General features: G+C 52.7%; 1 protein-coding gene across 2 annotated transcripts; it reads right to left on the bottom strand.

Moving 5' to 3' along the window:
- Positions 1–11,955: 11,955 nt before the first annotated feature.
- RPS14 (ribosomal protein S14) lies at positions 11,956–19,116 on the bottom strand. 2 transcript variants are annotated; one of them, XM_029052235.2, is made up of 5 exons: positions 18,939–19,116; positions 14,654–14,804; positions 14,358–14,519; positions 12,640–12,716; positions 11,956–12,077 (listed from the first exon to the last, which is right to left on the bottom strand). In XM_029052235.2, the coding sequence occupies exons 2-5, from the start codon at positions 14,800–14,802 to the stop codon at positions 12,010–12,012; spliced, it is 456 nt and encodes a 151-aa protein (XP_028908068.1). In that variant the 5' UTR covers positions 14,803–14,804; positions 18,939–19,116; the 3' UTR covers positions 11,956–12,009. The 2 variants fall into 2 exon arrangements, with proteins under 2 accessions (XP_028908068.1, XP_028908067.1); XM_029052234.2 differs by lacking the exon at positions 18,939–19,116 and adding an exon at positions 16,646–16,664.
- Between the last annotated feature and the right edge of the window lie 1,910 nt (positions 19,117–21,026).

Below are 21,026 nucleotides of genomic sequence, written 5' to 3'. Positions count from 1 at the left end.
GGCACTTGTATACCGATCCGTAACGTATTAATGTCTGTCTCCCCCTCTGGTTCGTAAGCTCCCCGTGGGCAAGGGACCTCTGTTGTATTGTACTCTCCCAAGCACTTAGTACACTGCTCTGCAGGCGGTAAATGCTCATTGAATATTAATAACTGATGCCGAGCCTGGGAGGCCTGGTTACTTCCCCCATCGCTTGCTCCTGGGCTCCTTTCACGGCGCCTGCTTTATGGAAACGATTTAGGCTCATCTGGCCCGGGAGATCTATCTCTAAAGCAGCTGTCAGTGACAAGTCCTCATCAAGCTAGAAGGCAGCCCCTTACAGCCTCCTGCGATCGACCAGCGGCATTTACCGAGCCCTTACGTTGTGCGTAGCACTCTACTAAATGCTTAGGGGAGTTCAAAAGAGAAAGTGGACGTGAATCTGCCTTCAAGGAGCTTACAGTCTAGTGGGGGAGATAGACACTAAAATAAATTACAGGTAGAAGAGAAAACCGAGTATTAATTATGCGCATAAGGGCTGTGGGGTTGGGGTTGAGGTGAATATCAAAGTATTTAAGGGGTAAGGATTCCAAAGCTCAGATGATGTAGTGGGGAAGGAAATAGGGTGAAGAGTTGAGAGATTGGTCAGGAGGAGGAGGAGATGTGATTTTGGTAGGACTTTGAGGATGGGGAGAGAGCTGGCCCGTAGGATGAGATGGGGGAGGGAAATCCAGGCAGGAGGGAGGGGATGAACAAGGGGTCAATAGCGAGAGAGATATGAGATGAGAGTGAGGGGTGTGTGTACGCACACTTACACACCCAAGAGATAGCTATATCAGGCCTAGGTCCACACTTAACAATGAACACAAAACCACCTTCATCTCCACCCACTCGGGCCCCTGGGCCAGAAAGCAGAACAAGCTGCCCTGTTTTTTTTTTAAAGGTATTTTTTAAGCGCTTACTATGTGCCAGGCGCTGTACTAAGCGCTGAGGTAGATACAAGATAATCGGATCGAACAAAGTCCCTGTCCCACACGGGGCTCACAGTCTCCCTGCTCAGTTACCTCATCTGTAAAATGGGGATTATTAAGACTGTGAGCCCCAGGTGGGACAATCTTGTGTCTATCCCAGCACTTAGAACAGTGCTGGGCACATAGTAAGTATTAACAAATACCATCATTATTATTTTTAAGCCCCATTTTACAAATGAGGGAACTGAGGGGGAACTGAGGCTCAGAGAAGTTAAGTGATTCGTCCAAGATCCCGCAGCAGACATGCGGCGGAGCCAGTATTAGAACTCAAGTCTTTCTGACTCCCAGGCCCGTGCTCTATGCATTAGGCCATGCTGCCCTTCCTTTGCCTCTTTCCCTTCCCATAGGAGATCAGACCAATCGATCAATCGTATTTATTGAGCACTGACCGTGTGCAGAGCACCGTACCAAGCACTTGGGAGAATAGAATGCAACAGAATTAGCGGATAGATTCCCTTCCCAGCCCTTCGAGCTTTCTGTCTAGAGGGGGAGATGGAAGTTAATATAAATAACTAATTTATAATAAATCAATTATAGGTATGTACATTAGTACTGTGGGGCTGCGGTGGAGTGAATATCAAATGCCTGAAGATCACAGCTTGAAGTGCCTAGACCCGCAGGAGGGAGAGCATGCAGGGAAGAAAAATATATTTATATTAATATCTTTCTCCCCTTCTAGATGGTGAGCACGCTGTGGGCAGAAATGCATCTGATGTTGTATTGTACTCTTCCAAGAGCTAAGTACCGTGTTTTGCACACAGTAAGTACTCGAATACAATTGAACGAATGAAAAGGGGGCTTAATTGGGGAAGGCCTCTTGGAGATGTGACCTTAGTCACCTGTGACCTCACCAAGTGCTTAAATTCTCTTCCACAAAACTCTAATACCAGATGGTCTCAGTCCTCCTCTTTTACACCCCATGGCAAACCAGGGAAACTACTGCTCTTGTCGGCCCTATTGTACAGATGGAGAAAATGAAGCACCTGAAGAAGTGTCCGGGGCCCCTCGGATGGTGACAGAGCAGGGAAAGGAACTCAGGTCAGGGTGTCCTAAATGATTTCTGACGTTTGGGGGATTTCCCAGCACATTTTTCCTTTCCCCTGATCTCCTTTCCTCCATCCCCTTGGTCAGGGCTCCAGGGCCTCCCGGCCTCTCCAGGTCCCCACCGTGGTCCTCGCCTCCCACCGCCAACCGGTCCACCCTCTTTTTAGACGCCCCCAGTAATTACTTCTCCTTGCTCTCCGGCCTACTTTCCGCGCCACTTCCCGCTCCGGCCCCGAGGGCTCCCTCCTGCTCTCCGACTGGCTGGGCCTGTGGCTCTCTGCCGCCTCTCTGCGGGGCTGATGGGCCCAGTGGGGCTTGGGGCTGAGTGAGGGTGAAGGAGGAGAAATCTCTCAAACTCTTCTGCATGTGCTCGTACCGGGTCCAACGTCTGCCCCACCGGAAAACAAAGCCAAGCGTTAAGGGAAGTCTGAGGGTAGGGACTTCCCCATTCAGGGCCGGATCCACCTAGGCTGAGGGCTCCAGGGAAGGGCTGAGCACTATTGCTCCAGAGAGTCCTATTGCACCCCTGAAGCCCTCCCGGAAGGGTCCCCGGCCCCTAGCCCCCAAAAGCCTCCCGAGGAACATTAGGTGCCAACCTGCCTGGAGAAGCCGGAGAAAACACTTATTTCTTACCTGGCAGTGTGTTGTCAGGGACCGAAACTTAGGAACAGAGACCAGAAGTCCTAGGGCCAATACTATGCCTTTGCCTCTGTCACTGCATAGCTTTTCTGGGCCTTGATTTTCCCGTCTGTCTAGTGGAGCTCCCCAAGGGGGAAGCGGAGAGGGAAGGCAAAATAATCTGAGGGGAAGAGTCCCGGTCAGGGAGTGCTACTGATTGGGTGCCTTGAGCAAAGTAGTTGAATTTCTCTTGACCTCCGTTTCCCCATCTTTTAAATGGGGATGAACTCCTCCCTTTCTGGAGGATGCTGACGATCAGGCTGGCGATAGCGCTTGGAACTCTGAGGACCTAAACACAATAGAAGCAATAGAAAAGCCGAGAGCAGGGTGGGGGAAGAGAAGGAGGGACCCTCTCCTGTGGCCCAGTCGCTGGCAGGATGGGGCAGATCAGGGTAGGGAGGGCAGAAACCTTGGCACCTGTTCGTTGCCTTGTGGGGGTCCCAGCTAAACAGCAATGATGAAGTTGTCTTAACAGAGAGGGGTCCAGCTGATGCATATGCGGCAAGAGGCTGTGCGGGGGATGTGATGCTTCCTCTTGAGCCTGGTGCTCAAAGCGCCCCGATTGTTGGGCCTTCCCAGAGCCAGGACCGGGCAGCGGAGGCTCTCAGCGGGAGCTGACATTTTCCTGACGGGCAGAGGCAGCAGCAGCAGGCTCCTGCCTGGCTAGAAATGGAGACACAAACCGCCTCTCAGCATGGAAATCCAGGCAAGCCGGCAGGTGCGGGCGGCTCAGCTGAAAGACTTTTCTTTAGTTTTTTTTCCTGTTCATTTCTCTATCTCGGAGGAAAGGAGCATTGTTCTGCTGGGGGAAATTGTGATTGGAAGCAATTTAAAATCGATGCCGTTGAATTCGCCGCAGGGTCACAGCTTCCTCAGCTCCACCCCCAGTCAGGGCCCTTTCCTGCCCAAGGCGGGAGGAGGACCTGGAATCCTCTTTGGGTATCGATCTCTTGGTCTTGGCTGTTGGGCCTTGGCTCGCCCTGGGCCAGTGGTCATGAGGACAGTGGGACTCGGAGAGGGAAAAGGATCCGCCTCTGGTGCCCAACTGGCACTCCGGGTTCCTGGACAAATCCTGGTGGGTCGTGCCCAGCCTTCTGATTCACGCACGGCTCAGATTTATTTACTGCTTTTGCCCCATTGCCACAGGGACGTCTGGGCCAGGAAACACACCCCCTGCCTTCCCACCCTCCCTTATTCCAGCCACACACTCCTCTGCTCTCCCAAGGCAGCCCCCACCCCCGGACACCACCTCCATTCGAGGGTTTCGTTTCTGGTTTTACCCTCCCCCAGCGTTAAGGGGTTGCACTGTGCACATATCAGCCTCCGAAGCATTTATGTAATCCCATCTGCATAGGGTTTCCAAGAGGGCCGGGATTCACAGAGAATTACCCAGCTGCCCTCCGGGAATCATTGTTTCATTCATTCAATTCTATTTATTGGGCACTTACTCTGTGCAAAGCACCGTTCAAAGCTCTTGGGAGAGTGCGGTATAACAGCAAATAGACACATTCCTGCACACAACAAGCTCATGGAGCAGAAGGGGAGGCGAATAAGAAGCGCTCGCTACCCAGCCCGCGATCCAACCGTACACCGGGAAGGCAGTGTGGCTCAGTAGATATGGCACAGGTTTTGTAAGCGGGGGACCAGTGTTCTAATCCTGGTTTTACTAGTACCCTGCTACGGGACCTAAGGCAAGCCATTTAACTACTCTGAGTCTCAGTTTCCTCATATAATAATAATGGTGATATTTGTTAAGCGCCTACTACGTGCCAAGCACTGTACTAAGCTCCAGGGTGGATACAAACAAATCGGGTTGGACACAGTCCCTGTCCCACGTGGCACGCGTCCCACGTGCCCATTTTGTGGCATTTGGCTCGATTCACTCAGAATTGACCTGATCCTGAAGCATCTCCCTGGCATTCCCTGACACCCCCTCCCCCGCTTGTTCTTGACCCTTTCCTCCAGGTCCGTGGGATACCTGGTACAACGTCTGACCTGCAGAACTCTGTGGCAGAGGGAGCCTGGGCACGAAAAATGTCCTTTATTGGACATTCAAGCATCCAAAACCTTGGCGTAGTGGCTGGAGCACGGGCCTGGGAGTCAGAAGGTCAGGGGTTCCAGTGCCGACTCCCCCACGTCTGCTGTGTGACCTTGGGCAGGTAGCTTTACTTCTCTCTGCCTCAGTTACCTTTCTGGAAAATGGGGTCGATACTGTACGCCGCATGTGGGATGGGGACTCTTCTAGCCCGATTTGCTGGTATCCACCCCAGAACTTAGCACAGTGCTTAACAAATACCACAATTATTATTACCATTATTACTGGAAGTGGACGGGAACAGGCCCGCTGTAAAGTGGACCGTCCAGTGTGATGCCAGATGACCAGCCCCGCTGCGAATCTGCGAAACTGCATGATGGGAGCCGAGCCATTCCTCTCCCTGACTCTTTGGATCACGTTGAGGACCGAGGCAGAGGACAAGACACAGAGTGTCCCGGGCATAGCGAAGGCTGTCGGGGAGGGGAGGGGCGGGGTCCTCCCCATCCGGGCCTGATCTGAACTCAGATCGGAGTGAACCGGTGAGGGACCGAGCCCCCCTCGCAGTCCAGACCCCTGACTTGGAGAGTGGAGCCCCCGGCCCGGGATTCCCTAGCTGGTGGGCTGGCCGAGACGGCGTGATGCTAGCTTTCTTTTCGCAGAGACAATTAGCGGGTGGGAAATTCTTGTGTATTTGGCCCAGAGCTGCATGGGGGCAAACCAAACTACTCTCCTACGGAACATCCGCAGCAGTTGCCCAGGCAGATGGAACAGATGAACCCGACACCTGGGCAGACAAGACAGATGTGCCTGGCACCCGAGCAAGCGGGGCAGATGTGTCTGTAGATACAGCCCGAGGACCCTGATCCCAGTGTTTCCATTGGAATGGCATATAGCTTTTGAGTTCTACCAGCCCCAGCCCTTCCTCCCCACCCTCTGCTCCCTGGGGCAGTTGGATTTCAGCCCGGGTCTTGGTAGACGGGCGGTTGGGGGAGGGAACTGTAGGGACCGTTGTTTGGCCCAGAAATCCACCCAGTCAGGAGACCCCCAGAGCCCATCCTCTTACAGCAAAATCCCTATCTATGCAAATTCGAGTTAATGTTCTTCTACCCTTCTGTGCTGAGTACATGAAAAAATATTAGTAACAATCCCCCAATCATTAGCTGGCTAATGAGGCAGATTTCATTAGGGCTTTAAGGAAGATGTAAACTCTGTGCGTTGTTTTTTTCACTAAACCTTGGGCTTGCTCCTTGCAGACTCAGCCCCTACGTCAACCTTCGTCACCCTAAGGGTTCTGGGTCTTCGGTTCCCAATTCCCTCGTGGTGGGGATTCTCCTGGCGCTTCTCGCTAGCTCACAAGGACATGGTGATGGAAAGCCACCTTGCGTCATCTTTGCCAGCTGAGTCCCGAAAGGGGAAATGGTTTGCACGTTTTACCTCACTGGGTCCGAAACGCTGAAGAAGCAGGGCCGACACCAGATCGGCCCCGAGCCTCCCACCTCGGCTTTCACCTACCCTCCGGACCCAGCGGGGAGACCGAACCGGAGCACTGTCGCCGTTTCCAATGCCGTTTTCACTTCTGTCGTGAGTACTATCTCCGGTGGGAGGCAGGCAGGCCAGGATTCTCCTCACTTTGCCATAAGGAGACGGCAGCGGGAGTAGTAATCTCATTTAGTAAGAGCTTCCTATGTGCTAAGCACTGTACTAAGTGCTAGGGCAGGGGGTTGGTGAACTTTTTGTGCAGAAGAGCCCTAATGAAACCTTTGAGTAGTTGGCACACAATTTATGGGCCTACTCCATGAGATGGGTGACATCATACGTGCTGCATGTTGATGACATCATTGTATCGTACCCACCGTTTGATAGCAACTGGATTGCTTGTTTCATTGGTTTTTTTTGAATGGTGTTTAATAAGTGCTTACTGTGTGACAGGAACTGTACTGAGTGCCAGGGTAAACACCGGGGATAGTTAGGTTGGACACAGTCCACGTCCCACATAAGGCTCACAGTTTTCATCCCCATTTTCTAGATGAGGCGACCGAGGCATAGAGAAGTGAAGTGACTTGCCCAAGGTCACAGAGCAGAGAATTGGCCGAGCTGGGAATGGAACCCAGGCCCCGCTGCGTCCCAGACCCGTGCTCTATCCTCTAGGTCATGGATCGGTTGCTAGGACGACAGGATGGAAAAGGGGAAGTTATACGGAGAGAAAAAGAAGGATGGGAGAAAGTAGCAAGAGCAGCAATAGTATTTATTAAATATTTATTATTAAGTTAGAGAGGAAGAGGCAAGAGAAATGATAGAAATACGAAAGCCACACAATAATAATAATAATAATAATGTTGGTATTTGTTAAGCGCTTACTATGTGCAGAGCACTGTTCTAAGCGCTGGGGTAGACACAAGGGAATCAGGTTGTCCCACATGGGGCTCACAGTCTTAATCTCCATTTTACAGAGGAGGTAACTGAGGCACAGAGAAGTTAACTGATTTGCCCACAGTCACACAGCTGACAGGTGGCGGAGCCGGGATTCAAACCCATGACCTCTGACTCCAAAGCCCGTGCTCTTTCCACTGAGCCATGCTGCTTAAGCTCGGCGTCCACGAGTCCGGTGATAGAGCGGATCTGGAGGGACCTCAGGGTGCAGCCGCCCCGGGTCGTCTCCAGTCCGGTCCCAACCAGAGCTCCTAGGGGCCACACGCCGGCCCGGCGGCTTAATTCCCAAGGCCCCGCAGGCACAGGGTAGATTGGCAGCGGGCCTTCGTGGGCACAGTGGGTGGGCACCGGGGGTTCCTGGGGGAAGGGAGGGAGGGAGGGCAGAGGCACCGCGCTCCTACCTACGACTCGTCAAAGTCTGGAGGACTAGTGCCGGCGCTCACGTCCTCTGAGCAGCCGGGGGGCCTGGATCTGGAGGCCTCCAGCTGCGGCAGCTGGCGCGGCCTTCTCGATGTCCCGCGTTTTGCGACTCCCTCCTCCGGCCACCGCTCCTAATCCTCCAGCGGCGAGGCAAGGGGAGACTGAGGGTCCGAGCTGATGGGGGCTCCCCATCTTAAGAGGGCGTCGGGTTCAGCGCTTAGAACAGCGCTTGGCACCTAGTGAGCGCTTAAGAAATACCATCATTATTATTATCGAGCGTCCGCAGCCCATCGCAGGGCCAGGATCGGGGAATCACCCGGCTCTCTGGAGGGCTTGGCGCCCGGGAGGGAGCAGCAGGGGGAAACGGGGAGCTCGGCTGCGTGGGAGGATGGAGGGGTGGGAGGGCGCTGACGGAAACACACAGCGGTAAGCGGTGGAAACGGTTCTGGCGCCACTCAGAGGCCCGGGGGCTAAATCCATCAGCATCCTGGCCCACGGTGGCCCCGTGATGCCTCCCGAGGCGGGTGCCCCCCGGCCGTTTTAGGTTGGCTACCCGCTCCCCTCCGCCCCACCATCCTCTCCCCCCGTCCCCGCCCCACCTCTCTGCACCAGCTAGCGCGCGCCCGCCCCTCTGAGCTCGGATTTAGCCGGAACCCACGAACACAGCCGAGTGCTTTCCGCGAAGGGAAGCTATGCCAAAAGCAATCGCGTCTAATGAACTGACTGATTGCATCTCCGGTTACCAGGAAACAGCCATGTCGAGTTACAGTGTGCCCCGACACAATAAAGGGGAAACGTCTGAAGTCCCCGGGGTCATTTTTTTCCCAGGAGCTCGAGCCCCAGCCACCTCCCCGGGCCAAAGATCTGGATCGTTAGGCAGTCAGATGGTATCGAGCATTTATCGTGTAGTGATAATAATGACGGTATCTATCGAGTGCTCACTATGTACCCAGCACTGTTTTTCGGTTCTCTCCCGACTCCACGCCAAGTAAAAGCGCTCTATCAATACCCAGGACTGATTGATCGACGGCGTCCTCCCCATGACCGGCTTCCCCGGCCTCTGCTCCGGCCCAGCTTCGGCTCCCGGCGTGGTTTACCGTCGAACGCCGTCCGCCCTGCTTCCGTCGTCCTTCCCAGCCCCTCCAAAGGGTTCTAAACAACCTCAAAGCCGGGTTAGTCCGCTCCGCTCTCTTCACCGATCCCTGCTCGCCACAGCGATCCTTCCTTTCCTGTTTCACTGCCTTTCTCCTTTCCTTCAAAGCCCCACCACAGACTTCCCTTACTAAGAGAAGGCCTAGATTGGTACCACTGTAATAACTGTGATATTTGTTACGTGCTCGTTTTGTGCTGGGGTTGAGCCCCGTCTAGGGTGTAAGCTCGCTGTTGGCAGGGAATGTAGCTACCAACTCGCTCCCAAATGCTTAGTACCGTGCCCTAGACATAGTAAGTGTTCAGTAAATACCACTGATTGATTCAACATAAGCAGATTGGACACGGGCCCTGGCCCTCCGGGGGCTCCCCAGTCTAACGGGGGTGTGGGGAGAACATGCACATTGTGCTCTCTGTCCCTAGGAAAGCACCAGAGGGTGGGGGATATTTATGAACCGAGCACGTTCAGGTTCCGGCTTCATGCCCGGCACCCCGCCGATACGGCAAACGGTTCAGATGGGCCAACGTGCTCTACTTCGGCCCCGCGTGGCTCAGCGGAAGGAGCCCGGGCTTGGGAGTCAGAGGTCGTGGGTTCGTATCCCAGCTCTGCCACTCGTCAGCTGTGTGACTGTGGGCAAGTCACTTCACTTCTCTGGGCCTCAGTTACCTCATCTGCAAAATGGGGATGAAGACTGTGAGCCCCACGTGGGACAACCTGATGACCTGGTATCTACCCCAGCGCTTAGAACAGTGCTCTGCACCTAGTGAGCGCTTAACATTATTACAATCTCCAGGCCTTCAGTAGCCCACCCGGCTGCAGCCTATGGCATGATTTTGGCCCGGCCTTGTGGGGTCTGGGCTGGCTGGTCAATTGGGCGGGGTGACAAATGTAGCCGGCGAACCGTATTGTACCGTTTGGTAATATCGCCAAGATCCGCCCTTTCCTCTCCACCCAAACGGCTACCTTACTATTACGGGCTGTCGTTATATCCCGGCTAGACTACCGTGTCAGCCTTCTCTCCGACCTCCCTTCCTCCTCTCTCGCCCCGCTCCGGTCTATTCTTCACTCCGCTGCCCGGCTCATCTTCCCGCAGAAACGATCTGGGCCTGTCACTCCCCTTCTTAAACAACTCCAGTGGTTGCCTATCGACCTCCGCTCCAAACAAAAAGTCCTCACTCTAGGCTTCGAGGCTCTCCATCACCTTGCCCCTTCCTACCTCTCCTCCCTTCTCTCTTTCTACCGCCCACCCCGCACGCTCCGCTCCTCCGCCGCCCACCTCCTCGCCGTCCCTCGGTCTCGCCCATCCCGCCGTCGACCCCTGGGTCACGTCCTCCCGCGGTCCTGGAACGCCCTCCCTCCTCACCTCCGCCAAACCGATTCTCTTTCCCTCTTCAAGACCCTACTTAAAAATCACCTCCTCCAAGAGGCGTTCCCAGACCGAGCTCCTCTTCCCCCTCTACTCCCTCTGCCATCCCCCCTTTACCTCTCCGCAGCTAAAGCCTCATTTTCCCCTTTTCCCTCTGCTCCTCCACCTCTCCCTTCCCATCCCCACGGCACTGTACTCGTCCGCTCGACTGTATATATTTTCGTTACCCTATTTATTTTGTTAATGAATTGTACATCGCCTCGATTCTATTTAGTTGCCATCGGTTTTTACGAGATGTTCTTCCCCTTGACGCTGTTTATTGCCATTGTTCTCGTCTGTCCGTCTCCCCCGATTAGACCGTGAGCCCGTCAAACGGCAGGGACCGTCTCTATCTGTTGCCGACTTGTTCATCCCAAGCGCTTAGTACAGTGCTCTGCACATAGTAAGCGCTCAATAAATACTATTGAATTAATGAATGAGTGGCTACGGTCTGATGTGGGCCACCGACTTGTCCCCCCCCCCACCTCACCCGGTGGCCAGCGTGGCTCAGTGGAAAGAGCCCGGGCTTGGGAGTCACAGGCCATGGGTTCGAATCCCAACTCTGCCACTTGTCATCTGTGTGACTGCAGGCAAGTCGCTTCACTTCTCTGTGCCTGCTACCTTGTCTGTAAAATGGGGATTAAGACCGTGAGCCTCACGTGGGACCAATTACCCTGTATCTCCCCCCAGCGCTTAGAACAGTGCTCTGTACATAGTAAGTGCTTAAAAAATATCAATATTATTATAACCCCCGTGCAGCTGGATGCTGCCCAGCTCACATTCTCACTAACACCAGCCAGAAGATAATAATAATAATAATGTTGGTATTTGTTAAGTGCTTACTATGTGCAGAGCACTGTTCTAAGCGCTGGGGTAGACACAGGGGAATCAGGTTGTCCCACGTGGGGCTCACAGTCTTAATCCCCATTTAACAGATGAGGGAACTGAGGCCCAGAGAAGTGACGTGACTTGCCCACAGTCACACAGCTGACAAGTGGCAGAGCTGGGATTCGAACTCATGAGCCCTGACTCCAAAGCCCATGCTCTTTCCACTGCACCACGCTGGAAGATGCAGCCTCCGCTCTAGGACGCTGATGAAGCAGCCCGTTTCCATGGCTTCTAGGGATCCAGCAGTAAGGGAGAAGTCAGGGGTGTGCAAGCGGTCAACTAGAGGCCGAGTGAAATTTCAACAGCAGGTTCTCGCCTCTTATGTGCCAGTAAGTACGACCCTGCTTTTACTCTATGGCTCCTCTGTGCTGTTTTTGATGAGTTGGTCATTCCCTACGTGATTGTGGCCAAACCCGTCACCCCTCTGTTCTTAGACCTCCAGGGACAGTGTGTAATTCTAACTAGCACATTTTCCCCCAGTGCTCTGCAACCCCAAGATGCTTAACACGTAAAGAAGCAGTGTGGTCTAATCGATAGAGAATGGGTTCTGGGTTCTGATCCCAGCTCCGCCACTTGTCTGGGGCCTTGAGCAAGTCACTTCACTTCTCTGCACCTGTTCCTCATCTGTAAAGTAGATTTAAAACAGTCTTATGTGGGACAGGGACTGTGTGTAACCTGGATTATCTTGCATGTACCCCAGTGCTTAACAAATACAATTGCTATTACTATGAGTCCCTCTTGATGCGAGACAGAGGCACCCAGATAACATGTGGCCTTATGAAAATTCAGGATTCCTCTACCCAGTGGGGTCCAATTTAGCTTCCGGTCTTGTCATCATGCCGTGAAACCAAGGCAAGGCAACCTCTGAAAATGCCTATGGAAGCACGCGAGCAGATTGATTTTCCACTGTTTATTGACCAAAAAAAAAAAAAATCTCCAGGTACACCGCTCACAGACGGCGACCACGGCGACCACCCTTTCTGCGAGTGCTGTCGGAGGGAATGGGGGTGACATCCTCTGTGGAAAAAGAAAACAGTGCTTGATTAGGACCCCCTCAGCGTCAGAGACCCTGACCGATTTCCCCGAACTTCAGAGGCCAGAGGGAACGGATTTCTAAGACCGCTGAACACCCCCAGTCCTCGGAACCGTGCTCAGCCCGTGACAGACACTCAATGTAGTTGAGGAGTGAAACTTGGAACCCTTCGCTTAAGCTCCGGAAAAATCACGATTCCAGGCAGTTGCGGAAACTGCAGGGGGAAGGGATGCTGAAGTTCCAAACCTGAACCACCTCCCCAGCTGTTTAGGATGTAAATACCAAGTCCCGAGCTGTTCTAAGCCGTTGCTTTCCAACCCTGGACCCTCCACCAGCAGCTCTTGGCCAAGAAAAGCAACTGGGTTTGTGAACAGTGAAGCCTCGGCAACCGACAGGTCTCTTCGTGAAGGGGCTGCTTGCTTTTCGGCATCTCTCCTACGGGCTTCACCTTTAGATCATCGATCTTTACATTTTCTATCGAGGGCATAACTGAGGCCTGTGTTTTCTCCTCTGCCTCCCCTTGCTACAGCGCACCAGGTCCCTTACCAATTCGGCCAATCTTCATGCCAGAACGAGCGAGGGCTCTCAGGGCAGACTGGGCACCAGGTCCTGGGGTCTTGGTCCTGAGGAAGAGAATGGCGACGTTAGAAAAAGAGCTGCAACCCAGAGAAAGCTCACCACGTACAGATGGCCCAAGGTAGGCCTAGCACCTGGCCAGGGGTGAGGGGCTACAGACCACTGCTGTCAGTGGACACGGCAAAATCTGCAACTGTGATGGAGGCGCTGACGTCTGCTTGGAGACAAGGGCCTAATTGATCGGTTCCACCCGACGCCTGCGCCCGGGAACCAAGTCATCTCAGAAGGCCATCCACTTGGAACGGAGCGGTCCCGCCGGCACTCCTGCCAGCATGCTCAACCCTGGCGGCGCACCCGGTCCCGAAGCCATGACCTCACCTACTGCTGGGAGGTCTTCCAACACAAAGCTCAACCAAGTTAGCTGAGAGCACAGCATTCTCTGGTCCAGGCTGAAAGCCCTTTCCCCGGCTCCGGCCTTTTCCTTTGTCAGGTAACAGAATGAGGCTTTGGCCCCTTCCAGAAGCGAAGGGCTGAAAACCACCAGCGAGCCTGTGCGATGCAACGAGGCTTCACTTGGCCTTCCCTGATTAAGCCTTTTTCCCTGCTCCCTCCCTTCTGCGTCATCTTTGTACTTAGAACTATCTGTAGCCTTTAAGCATCTGATATTCACCCCCACCTTCCACACCACAGCGCTTAGGCACCCAGCCATATTTTATTTATATTAATGTCTATCTTCTCCACTCTAAGTTCCTTATGGACAGGGAACACATCTACCAACCCTTACATTGTACCCCCCCAAGTGTTTAGAACAGCACTTTGCCCACAATAAGTCTTCAGTAAATACCACTGATTCATATTGTTAATAATGACGATAGGCACAGAAGCCCAGTGATTTGCCCAAGGAAACGCAACAGGCAAATGGCAGAGACGGGATCAGAACCCAGATCCTTGGACGCCCAGGTGGGTCCACGTTGATTCCCTTGTTGACTGCCTCGATCCCCACTGCCAGGGTGGCCCAATGGGGGCTGGCTGGTGAACCGCCCCCACCCCCAATACACATTTGATTTTACCAAGGTGTTTTAGTCCCTGTTAATCTGTTTTAGCTTGAGCCCAACTTTTAGATAGATGTTTGTAAAAAGCAGCTCTGTAGGTAGGTGCCTTGACTCTTCACGGAAATGTACGGAGGTGGAGAGAAAATGAAGCAGGCAATCATCAGCCATTCCCAGGAAGCCACCAAAAAAGCAGCCCATTGGATCTAGCCAGCGCGCCCGGCCTCCCACCCCATCTCGTCTGCTGTGTGACTTAGGGCAAGTCACTTCGCTTCTCTGTGTCCCAGTTCCCTCATTTGTAAAACGGGGGTTAAGACTGTGAGCCCCACGTGGGACAACCTGATTACCTTGTATCTCCCCCAGTGCTTGGCACATAGTAAGTGCTTAACAAATGCCATCATCGTTATTATCATCATCTCTGCCCTTCCTTTGGGGTGGAGCTGTAATCACTCCAACAGGTTACGCCGCTCACGGGACTGACAGGGTGCTGACGGAAGACGACTTTTTGGCTCTGACCATAGGGTAAGTCTCTGCCTTCCAGCCCTTCTTCAGGCCTGTGGCGAGCCTAAGATTCACGGTGAGCGCCCGGCATCTCCCGGAGCGCACACATCCGCGCACGCTCCCCATCGCCCGCCGTACCTGTTCCCCCCGGTGGCCCGCAGTTTGATGTGGAGGGCGGTGATGCCAAGTTCCTTGCACCTCTGGGCCACATCCTGGGCGGCCAACATGGCAGCGTAAGGGGAAGACTCGTCTCTGTCAGCTTTCACCTTCATCCCACCGGTCACTCGGCAGATGGTTTCCCTGTAGGCACAGACGAATCAGCGAAGCCATGGAATCCCGCTGGCAAGGGCCCGGGGTTGGGTGGCAGTGGGAGAGGACCGGACCGGACCCGACCCGGGGAAAACGAAACCAGTCTATTCTACCCGGGTACTCACTTGCCAGAGAGATCGGTGACGTGGACAAAAGTGTCGTTGAAGGAGGCAAAGATGTGGCAGACTCCGAATACGTTCTCTCCCTCTGCCACCTGAGGCCCCAGGCTGATCACCTGCTCTTCCTTCTTCTCCTTTCCCTTGCGAGGTGCCATTTCTGCGGAAGAGAAAGACCGGCATGTGTCGGTGAGAAGAGCCAGGCGTTTCAAAAGGCCCTTGGACGATCCCGGCCGGGCACACACCGGGGCCTGCACTCGCAACCCGGCAGCTCAGATTTCTTGAGGGCAGGGAACACGTTTACTAACTCTCTTGCACTGTACTCGCCCAACTGCTCAGTACAGATCTCTCTCAAAAGCAAGGCCTCAACAGACACCACCGACTGGCCGGATTGTAATACTAAAACCACACTGGTTTCCGAACATAAAATACCAGCTCATTCCTAACAACGCTCAAGCCCAGGTGATTGCTAGGTCTTCGTGAAACAACCGCAGACACCGGCATAAAACGCATTAAGGCAGGCCAGTTACCTTCTCCGGACCTCAGTTCCCTCTTCTGCAAAATGGAGATTAAACACCCGCTCCTCCTACTTAGACCGCGAGCCCCATGTAATAATAAGGACGGTTTTTTTCAAGTGTTTACTGTGTGCCAGACACTGGGAATAGGTACCAGATACTCGGGTTGAAACAGTCAATGCTCCACATGGGGCTCAACAGTCCTAATCCCCATTTTACAGATAAGGAATCTGAGGCCCAAAGAAGTGACTTGCCCAAGGTCTCGCACTAGACAAGTGACTGGAATTAGAACTCACGTCCTGACTCTCGGGCCCTTTATTCTTTCCATTAGGCCACACTGTTTCCCAAATGTAGGACTTCACTACCCTCTACCTACCTACCCTAGCGCTTACTACGGTGCTCGCAACATAGTAAGCACTTAAATACAATGTATGTCTGAAGTATCCACTCCCCAAATCTCCAACTCCACCGGGCATAGTCCATAAAGGCCTAGCAGGGCCTAGCTTTACCAGCATTTGTTAAGCGCGGTGTGACGAGCATTAACCAGATCAGACACCGTCCCTGTCCCACACGGGGCTCACAGTCGAAAGGGGAGGAATTCCACCTATTTTACAGATGAGGAGACCGAGGCTCAGAGTGACTCCGTGACTTCCAATCCTGTGCTCGGTCCACCAGGCCACGCTGCTTCTCTTGAGGGCAAGGACCACGTCAGTGGTATGGTAAGCGCTTAATAATCCCTGATTAATTAGTACGGTGCTCCACTTACTGGAGCCAGAACCACATATTGTACTCTGAAAGGTCTCGGGGACCCTCACCACTGAAATCTACGAAAGGGCGACTTGAACGCCCAAGATGTCATCGCGATCTTATGTCCTCCCCCCGGGTCCTTTCAAAGCCCTACTGAAGGCTCACCTCCTCCAGGAGGCCTTCCCGGACTATGCCCCCCTTTTCCTCAGCTCCCTCTCCCCCCCCATGGCCCCAACTCGTTCCCTTTGCTCTACCCTCCCTCCCAGCCCCAGAGCATTTGTGTATATATGTACATACCTATAATTCTATTTATTTATATTAATGCCTGTTTACTTGATCTGATGCGTATGCATGCCTACGATTCTATTCGTTTATATCGATGCCGGTTTATTTGTTTTGATGTCTGTCTCCCCCCTTCTAATAACAATAACGATGGTGTTTGTTAAGCGCTTACTATGTGCCAAGCACCATACTAAGCGCTGGGGAGGACAGAAGGTGACCGGGTTGTCTCATGTGGGGCTCAGTCTTCATCCCCATTTTCCAGAGGAGGCAACTGAGGCACCGAGAAGCGACTTGCCCAAAGTCACACAGCTGGCAAGGTGGGATCTGTGAGCCCGTGGTGGGCAGGGTCTGTCCCTCTGTGTTGCCAAATTGTACTTTCCAAGCGCCTAGTGGCGTCCTGCACACAGTAAGCGCTCAATAAATACGATTGATTGACTGAGTGCCCGGAGCAACGTGCCTTTTGGACTTCCTAGAAAGAGGCACCCCAAAGGTCGTGCTGCGAGCTAGCCACGCAGGGCCAGCTCCTTGCAAAGCCTTGGTTTCCCTCCCGTTGTTGGCCTGATGAGCTGAATTCATGCAGCCCAGACACGGCCTGGCATGCAGTCCACTTGGTCATGGGTTCAAATTCCGGCTCTGCCACTTGTCAGCTGGGTGACTGTGGGCAAGTCACTTCACTTCTCTGGGCCTCAGTTCCCTCATCTGTAAAAGGGGGATGAAGACCGTGAGCCTCACGTGGGACCACCTGGATTACCCTGTATCTACCCCAGCGCTTAGAACGGTGCTCTGCACAGAGTAAGCGTTTAACAAATACCGACATTATTATTAAAAGGGGGTTGAAGACGGTGAGCCTCATGTGGGACAACCTGATTACCCTTTATCTACCCCAGAGCTTAGAACAGTGCTCTGCACATAGTAAGCACTTAAACACCAACATTATTATTAAGGCCAGGAGTGAGCTGACCGGCCCATTCATTCAATAGTATTTACTGAGTGCTTACTATATGCAGAGCACTGTACTAAGCGCTTGGATAGAGACCAGATAGAGACAATCCCTGCCCACTGACGGGCTCACAGTCTAATCGGTGGAGACAGACGGACAAAAACAACACAACTTAACCACGATAAATAGAATGAATAGGATGGACACCTCATTAACCAAATAAGAAGGGTCATAATATATGCGATTAGTCAGTAAGCCCGTCACTGGGCAGGGACTGTCTCTATCTGTTGCCGAACTGTATATTCCAAGTGCTTAGTACAGTGCTCTGCACACAGCAAGCGCTCAATAAATACTACTGAATGAATTAACCAAATAAATAGGGTCATAATATTTGCGATTAGACTGTGAGCCCGTCACTGGGCAGGGACTGTTGCCGAACTGTACCTTCCAAATGCTTAGTACACAGCTCTGCACATAGCAAGCGCTCAATAAATACTACTGAATGAATTAACCAAATAAATAGGGTCATAATATTTGCGATTAGACTGTGAGCCCGTCAATGGACAGGGACTGTCTCTGTTGCCGAATTGTCCATTCCGAGCGCTTAGTACAGTGCCCTGCACATAGTAAGCGACCAATAAATACTGTTGAATGAATTAACCAAATAAATAGGGTGATAATATTTGCGTTTAGACTGTAAGCCCGTCAATGGACATGGACTGTCTCTGTTGCCTAATTGTCCACTCCAAGCGCTTAGTACAGTACTCTGCACATAGTAAGCGCTCAATAAATACTATTGAATGAATTAACCAAATAAATAGGGTCATATTATTTGCGATTAGACTGTGAGCCCGTCAATGGGCAGGGACTGTCTCTGTTGCCTAATTGTCCATTCCGAGCGCTTAGTACAGTATTTAGTTGCCATTGTTTTTACGAGATGTTCTTCCCCTTGACTCTATTTATCGCCATTGTTCTTGTCTGTCCGTCTCCCCCGATTAGACCGTAAGCCCGTCAGACGGCAGGGACCGTCTCTATCTGTTGCCGACTTGTTCATCCCAAGCGCTTAGTACAGTGCTCTGCACATAGTAAGCGCTCAATAAATACTATTGAATGAATGAATACTCTGCACATAGTAAGCGCTCAATAAATACTATTGAATGAATTAACCAAATAAATAGGGTGATATTTGCGTTTAGATTGTAAGCCCATCAATGGACAGGGACTGTCTCTGTTGCCTAATTGTCCATTCCAAGCGCTTAGTACAGTACTCTGCACATAGTAAGCGCTCAATAAATACTATTGAATGAATTAACCAAATAAATAGGGTCATATTATCTGCGATTAGACTGTGAGCCCGTCAATGGGCAGGGACTGTCTCTGTTGCCGAACTGTCCCTTCCAAGCGCTTAGTACAGTGCCCTGCACATAGTAAGCGCTCAATAAATACTATCGAATGACTATGCAAAGGAGCACAGTGCCGGGGGGAGGGAATGTCCACTAAAGGCCAGGAGGGAAAGCGGCCGGTGCATCTGAGCTGACCCACAGGCAAAAGCATCCGGGGCTGGTCCGGCCCGGCCGATGCATCTCCCCTCGAGGTTATCTCGCCCTCCATGGCGGGACCATCCGAGCGCCATCGGGTCCCCGGCGGCCTTCTCCCTCCCCGGCTTCCACCTCCAAGGCCGGGCCCGGCCCCAAACGCCGTGCATCGAGAAGCCACGGCTCGGACTATTCTCCCCGAGGCCCCTCCGGCCGAGCGCGGAGCCCAGGGCGGCAGGATGGCGGCGGATTGTGCGGGCCCAGCGCTGACCTACCTGCCTTTCTCCTCCCGCAGGCGAGGCCGGAAAGGAAGGGCCCGGCGTCACGGAGACAAAGGTCACCCCCGCCCACCCGGAAGTACTACGTCAGGGGTGGGGAGGCTGGGCCACAGCGTTTACCGGAAGAACCATCGCCGTTTGGGAGACTTTTATTTGCTGGGGAGGGAGGCGACTGGACGGCCTTCGATGGGGGAGAGGGCTTAATCTCAAGATGGAGGCCGCCAGGGATCCAATCTCACCCCTTTACCAAGATGGCGGCCCCCAGACCGGAAGTGAGGGGGAAGGCTTCACTTCCGCCGTACAAGGCCCAGGCAGGACTAGCCCTGTCATTCATTCATTCGATAGTATTGATTGAGCGCTTACTATGTGCAGAGCACTGGACTAAGCGCTTGGAATGGACAGTTCGGCATCAGATCATAATGTTGGTATCTGTTCAGCGCTTGCTATGTGCTGTTCTAAGCGCTGGGGGAGATACAGGGTCATCAGGTTGCCCCACATGAGGCTCACAGTTAATCCCCATTTTCCAGATGAGGGAACTGAGGCCCAGAGAAGTGAAGTGACTTGCCCACAGTCACCCAGCTGATAAGTGGCAGAGCCGAGATTCGAACCCATGACCTCTGACTCCCAAGCCCGGGCTCTTTCCACTGAGCCACGCTGCTTCTCTAAGTATTGATTGAACGCTTACTATGTGCACAGCACTGGACTAAGCGCTTGGAATGGACAATTCGGCAACAGATAATAATGTTGGTATCTGTTAAGCGCTTGCTATGTGCAGAGCACTGTTCTAGCGCTGGGGGAGATACAGGGTCATCAGGTTGTCCCACATGAGGCTCACCGTCTTCGTTCCCATTTTACAGATGAGGCACAGAGAAGTTAAGTGACTTGCCCACAGTCACCCAGCTGACAAGTGGCAGAATCGGGTTTTGAACCCATGACCCATGACTCCCAAGCCCAGCCTCTTCCCACTGAGCCAAGGTGATAGAGACCATCCCTCCCCAATGACAGGCTTCCAGTCTAAACGGGGGAGACAGTGGAGCAAAAGAGAACAAAACAAAAACAAGACAACATCAAGATAAATAGAATCAAGGGGATGTACACCTCATTAGAGAAGCAGCGTAGCTCAGTGGAAAGAGCACGGGCTTGAAAGTCAGAGGTCATGGGTTCGAATCCCGGCTCCGCCGCTTCTCAGCTGTGTGACTGTGGGCAAGTCACTTAACTTCTCTGTGCCTCAGTTACCTCATCTGTACAATGGGAATTAAGACTGTGAGTGTCCCACGTGGGACAACCTTGTATCTACCCCAGCACTTAGAACAATGCTCTGCACATAGTAAGTGCTTAACAGATACCAACATCGTTATTATTATTAACAAAATAAATAGGATAACAAATAATATATACAAATGCGCACAGTACTGAGGGGAAGGGGGAGTTGCAAAGAGTGGGGATGGGTGGGGATGGTCTCTGTGGCTAAATAGTACTTTCCAAAGGCTTAGTACAGTGCTCTGCACACAGTAAGTGCTCAATAAATACGATTGAATTAATGAATGGTAATAATGATGGTATTTGTTAAGTGCTCACTGTGTGTTCTAAGCGCTGGGGTAGATATAAGGTAAACAGTTTGTCCACGTGGGGCTCACAGCCTTAATCCCCCTTTTGCAGCATGGCTCAGTGGAAAGAGCACGGGCTTTGGAGTCAGGGTTCATGAGTTCGAATCCCAGCTCTGCCACTTGTAGGCTGTGTGACTGTGGGCAAGTCACTTCACTTCTCTGTGCCTCAGTTCCCTCATCTGTAAAATGGGGATTAAGACTGTGAGCCCCACGTGGGACAACCTGATTCCCCTATGTCTACCCCAGCGCTTAGAACAGTGCTCGGCACATAGTAAGCGCTTAACAAATACCAACATTATTATTACAGATGAGGTCACTGAGGCACAGAGAAGTGAAGTGATTTGCCCAAGGTCACACAGCAGACAAGTGGCGGAGCCAGGATTAGAGCCCACATCCTCTGACTCAAGCCTGTGCTCTTTCCATTAAGCCATGCTGGACACAGTCACTGTCCCACATGGGACTCACAGTCTTAATCTCC

The sequence above is a fragment of the Ornithorhynchus anatinus genome, chromosome X1 (assembly GCF_004115215.2).
Source record: "Ornithorhynchus anatinus isolate Pmale09 chromosome X1, mOrnAna1.pri.v4, whole genome shotgun sequence".
Taxonomy (NCBI): domain Eukaryota; kingdom Metazoa; phylum Chordata; class Mammalia; order Monotremata; family Ornithorhynchidae; genus Ornithorhynchus; species Ornithorhynchus anatinus.
The sequence above is the reverse complement of the archived record's forward strand: the minus strand, read 5'-3'. Positions and strand labels throughout refer to the sequence as shown.